Source organism: Nannospalax galili, unplaced genomic scaffold (assembly GCF_000622305.1).
Source record: "Nannospalax galili isolate Female #2095 unplaced genomic scaffold, S.galili_v1.0 C50070228, whole genome shotgun sequence".
NCBI classification, from domain to species: domain Eukaryota; kingdom Metazoa; phylum Chordata; class Mammalia; order Rodentia; family Spalacidae; genus Nannospalax; species Nannospalax galili.
In genome coordinates this window covers 1-5430 of record NW_008481659.1, presented here as the reverse complement: position 1 = coordinate 5430, position 5430 = coordinate 1, and the positions used below count along the sequence as shown (strand labels likewise).

The following is a 5430-nucleotide window of genomic DNA, read 5'->3' as shown; positions in this document are numbered from 1 at the left end:
TTTTTTTTTTGCCTAGAAAGCAGAACACCACAAAGATGGGCAGAACTGTTTGTAAACAAGATCCCTCCCCCAGGTGGAGCCTGTGACTCCAGGATGCAACTGGAAAGGATGCTATGGAACCTGTGGGAGGGTCCCTTTCAGCTCTGCGCCAGGACACTTTCTATAGAAAATGAAATTCAAGATTGCCATTCTTGCCACCCCTCTGCTTAAGAAAAGGCTGGCTGAATTTTCTTAGCCCTTCATTGGAGAAATTGAAATGTGGGAGTGGGTCTGCTGCTTAGGGATGAGTGGCCAAGGGTAGGAAGAGGGGAGACAGGGTGACTTGCTTCCTGCCTCTGGTGATGCCGACAGGCCACTCCTCAAAGATGCTTGCCCCCCGCTACAAGTGGGGTCTTCAAAGATCATCTCTGTCACCCTACCCTACATAGTCTTTGATGGAGTTTGTTGGAGTTCATAGGCCAAGATCTGAGCCTTTTCGCAACCAGGCTGACTCCACACACCCACTTCTGTGATAGCAGACATTGGTCCTCTTGTAGTGGCATGGTGGGTTTTGTGGGATTCGGGTTCTCTTTATTATTGTCTCTCATATGTCCCAGAGAGGCAAGACCAGAATGCATGGACTTAGTCCCCAGCTATGAGCTGCCACCCTGGATGACAGCACTGGCACCTGGGTTGGCTAGAGCCTATTTAGGCTCAGGTTGTCAGAGCTGGCTGGGCACTTACTGAACAGTGGGCCCTTCTCTGCCTTGCAGCTGTGTCTTGGTGGCACTGCGGTGAGGCCACCTGCACAAAGGCAGTGACCTTGTCTTCATTGAAGACTGTCCATCCCGGGCAGTACTGAGTGGACATGGATAGAGTTCCTCCACCAGCACATGCCCAAGGGCCAGTTCCTCCCCCACCCCCATAAGTGGGGTGAGTGTCTAAGATAACCCCACTAGCACCACCAGACTGAGGGCACTGAGTTAGGGAGGGGCCTGGTGGGCTTTGAGGTCTTCCAGGTCATGCCTGATCCTCCAGAGCTGTGTCCTCACCCTTTAGGTGGCAGGGTGATGACACATGGCTCTTCTGGAGCTGAGAGATAGGCACAGTACATGGAGGGACCTCACTGGAGCCTGTCCTGCCTCCCAGGCAGTGGGACAAGCTCTGGGGGTAAGAGTTGGGGCACACAGCTGATCTGGGTAGTCAAACAGTTTCCGCAGGAGAATCAGAATGTGACCACCACCTAGGGGAAGTTGGAGAGAGGGAAGGAAGTGGTACTTCTTGCCTCACCTCTACCCAGCCCTGTCCAGAAACATAACCGTCAGGCACCAGGCTGGGGAGGAAGAGACACCATGTAGGGAGCACTTTATCAGAAGAAAACCTTCCCAGGGGAACTTGTGTGTAAGTGGGGCCTCTGTGTGCAGGTGTCCACACCTGTGTAGGGTATGTGTTTGTGTGTGCAATTGGGATATGTCAGTTTATGTGTGTATAGTCATATATATGCATGTGCACAAGTTGTGGGTGCATCTTGTGTGTGTACCCCTATGTGCCTGGAAAAGATTGTTCAGCCTAGAGGAACCAGTGAGACCTGTGGGCTGGGTCACTCACACCATCCTCTCAGGGCTGGTGGTTGGGGCCCAGGTTGGGGTGGGTAAGCCTTGGGAAGAGTTCCTTGGCCATGGCTGTGGTCCTGGCAATGGCAGCAGGTCAGATAGGGCACTGGTTCCACACACAGCTTCATAAGGGGGCAGTGTATCCATGGAGACAGTGTGAAGGCCACTCTGGCCCTGCGTCCTCTGTTCCTGCTGGTGGTGTCTGTGGCTGTGGTTGTAGACGCTGCCTGAGTCGAGGTGGTCATTCAGCGTGGGACAGGAGTCAGTCAGTGAGTAGGGTGGTGGTGCGTCCGTGGGGACATACAGCTGGGTGGCACCTGGTCCCACACACTCCTTGTAGCTACGAAAGAAGAGGTCTTCCTTAGGAGGCTATGGAGCCCATAGCCTTAGGGCAAGTGTAGAAGTCTGTGTTCTATCTGTATTGAAGAACAGGGCTGGCCTTACTCATGCTGGCTTTAATGAGACCCCAACTGGTTCCCAGGAGGGCACCCTGGCACCCCGGAGACATGGGCTCTGGGTCTGTGTGAACTGGAGCAGATCCCTGAACCTCTCACAGGGGTTTCAGATTCCCTAGAACAAAGGTAGTCGCTGTCTAGGGTGCAGTCCCTGGATAGAACCCCCTCAATTATCCCCACTACTGCCTTCTATGTTTAGGAAGGAGTCCCTGTGATCCACTGAGAACACAGCTGTAGGACCAAGGGCACCTGTGAATCCTCTCAGAGCCCCTGGTGGGAGGGGAAGGATGAGGTGTTTGCCAGGGACTGAGGTGCTTGGTCTACAGGTGGGAAAGTGAGGGCTGTGACCCTCTGCTCTCATTAACTGATGGAAGTGACTGTGGATGTCTGTGAGGGCTCAAACTCTCCTGAGAAGGCACTCCCTCGTCAGCCAGGGCTGGATACCCTCAGTACAGGATGGATATGATGATTCCTATCCTCATGTGTGGGTTTGGGGTTTGGGGATCTAGATGCCCCACTCCAAAAGCAGGGGCCTAGTGTCCAGCAAGCCTCCTGTTTGTCCCCCTTTCTTCCCTTTGCCAATGCCCCTGAGTCTCTAGGAGCAGCGGATAGAACTCCTATCTCAGGCTCTATAGTTCATTTCCTTGTCTAAAACAAGGGTAGATCACCCCACTTGCTGGGTATTTCTGGGTAGGAAGAAGGCACTGTGGGTATCTAGGGGCATGGCTCAGGGTGGGACAGATCCCTGTAGTTCCTCAGGGTGTGTCTTGACAATATGTCCCTGGAAGCTTAGCTTCTCTGGCCTGTGTGGGCCACAGAGCCCAGACACAGCCTCAAGGAGTACCCCTCTCTTCTTGCAGCTCATCTAAAGGACAGGGCCAGCAGGGACGGTTTTGATGGATATGGAGATACACATGGAGGGAGTCTGGTGGGCAGAAAGGTCTGGGAGTCAGAGTGGAGCTGGCTGGATTCATATCAGGTTGGGGTAGGGGGTTGCTGAGGGCTCATCCTGCCCAGGCCAACTGAAGTTGGGTCCTAGATAGGCTTGAAATAGGAGACTGGGGAAGGTGAGGAGACAGGACTAGGAAGGCAGGCTGACCACACATGCATACCACGGAGACCTGATAGATAACAGGAACTAGGCAAGCCTGAAGACTTTGTGGCCACACCTGAAACGTGGCCTTGGGGGATGGGCATGGGTTCCTGGTATCACAAACAGAGTAACAGATTTTCTCTCTAAAGGGATACTGATCCCATAGTTACGGAAATAATCTAACACCCCACTGCTCTCATTCTTAGGGAGATCCCTGGAAGAACCCTTAGGGGCTCAGACTAGCTGTCAAGGGACCATCCCAAACTATAAGGCTTTCCTCCCCTGCCCATCAGCCTGAAGAAGCCTGGCTGGTCTCTATAGTACATCCGCATGACATCTATGACATATGAATCACATCCATCTTCGAGGGGACCTGCATGGTAAACAGGCTGAGGCTGTGGCCATGCCCACTGAGACAGTTCTGTATTTATACATGGAGAGCTGAAGTTGTTTCCCTAGATGGGAGATCTTCATGTCCAGGGGCTCCCCCCTCCCCGCTTCCTCCATTATGGCCTCCTTACCCAGGTGGAGAATCTGGGTATAGTTCCCTGAGCACCGTGGCATCCACATCTCCATCAGAGCTGATGTCCAAGGGCGGGGGCCAGTCCTCAGCAGGGCTGCAAGTGTAGGGCATCCTGTGGCTGGAGTGGCTGTGCGTGTGCCTGTCAGATGCTGCAGAGAACAGACCAGCAGCCTGTGTTCAGGCCAGTGCTAGGGACTTCCCTCATGGTAGATTTCTATCTAAGGCCACCCAGGCTCTGAAGTCCCTACCTTGAGGCAGGCCCAGGCCGTCTTGAATATTGGTCAGGGAGAGGCAAAGCATGTACAAAGGGGTGGAGGTTGAAGGATCAAGAACAGGTATGTGGAGAGGGGCAGCAGGTACAGAGTAGGAGGAGCAGGTGGGCATGTGGGACATCCTGGGTTTACACAGCACCATCGCAGGAGAGGACAGCCAGGTGGCACCTGGGCTCCTCATGGTCAGGTTAGCCTGGTCTGGGCTCTGCTCCTGCTTGTCTGCTTGGGGAAACTTGTGGCCTGGGCTGGCTTGGTTGAGCTTTCCTATCTGTTCATGCAAGTCTGCTGATCTTTCTAATCCTAGCGAGTTTGGAAAGCAGATCACTAAGTGGCCATCTTCCATCATGGCCATGTGTCTCTCTGACACATGATGCTCTGCTCAGCTTTGTCTAAGTTCTGATCTGCTCTTCCTGAAACTTGCCATTAGGAGCAGCATCTAGGTCTGAAGGGCCCCTGGCATGCAAGTGTCTGCTGGACCCAGCCCTGAGCCATAGGTGGCTCCCACTGGTTTCTCCCTGGAGTTAACCCCTTTAGGGTTGTGGCCCTCTACCTCTAGTTAGGGTTGTGCAGGGGTCAGCTACCTGGGCTCACATCTCTCTTCCACCTCTTGCCAGATGGGTGACCCCAGGCCCATTCCTCAACTACTTCTATCTCAATTTTGGATCAGCAAAGTGGGGTGAGGAGTAAAAGTAGATACTCAAGGCTGTCCTGGGAATTTTGCTAATAAGATTATGCAAAAGAAGTTCCAGGCACTTGGGTGGCTACTCTTCAGCCTGGCTGTGAGCACCAGGCCCCTGTGCTGGCTTCAGGTGTCCCTTAAGTGCTAAAAGGCAGCTCAGCTCTGCTGGTTCTTTTCTCCCAGGCTTCTCCTGCACTGGATGGGGGAAGGCACCTCAGGTCTGGTGTATCCCTTCAACTACAGTGAGGAGCCTCCTGGAGTCCTGTGCCCCATAGGCTAAGCCTGCTTTTCTTTTCCCTACAGGACAAGTGGTCTTGACTCTGGACAGAAGCCCTGACAGCCCTGGTTCAAGCCCCTTTGAGCTTATTCCTGCCAGGAAACATTGTTTGAGAACTGAATGCAACAGAGTCCTTTCTGCTGCTTTCAGACCACTGGTCCCTGCCAGAAATGAGGTAGGGTCAGGTGACCAGAGTCTGTAAAGAGTTCATACATTTTGACCAGGGAATGCCACTGGGCCTGGTCCCCCAGTGAAGTGGTCACCAATTCATAACCAAGAAACTCTGACATCAGTTCTGTTTTCGCTTTGTGGTTGGCATTTTCCAGTTCATGCATTCCATCACCCACCCACTACCTATTCACACACCTACTCATCCTACCCACACCCCCACCTATGTTCTAAATTCCCATCTATCCGTCTTTCCATCCTCCACCCACTCAGCCTATCTATCTCACTCAAGCACGCCACTCAATCCATTTGTATATCCATCCCTCTACCCCCTGTGCATCTACTTTTCCATCCATCCATCCATCCATCCA

General features: G+C 53.1%; 1 protein-coding gene across 1 annotated transcript; it reads right to left on the bottom strand.

Moving 5' to 3' along the window:
• Positions 1-36: 36 nt before the first annotated feature.
• On the bottom strand, positions 37-3804 carry Bean1 (brain expressed associated with NEDD4 1). The gene is made up of 2 exons (XM_008826596.3): positions 3662-3804; positions 37-1932 (listed from the first exon to the last, which is right to left on the bottom strand). Exons 1-2 carry the CDS (start codon positions 3772-3774, stop codon positions 1584-1586), a joined length of 462 nt encoding a protein of 153 aa, XP_008824818.1. The 5' UTR covers positions 3775-3804; the 3' UTR covers positions 37-1583.
• Between the last annotated feature and the right edge of the window lie 1626 nt (positions 3805-5430).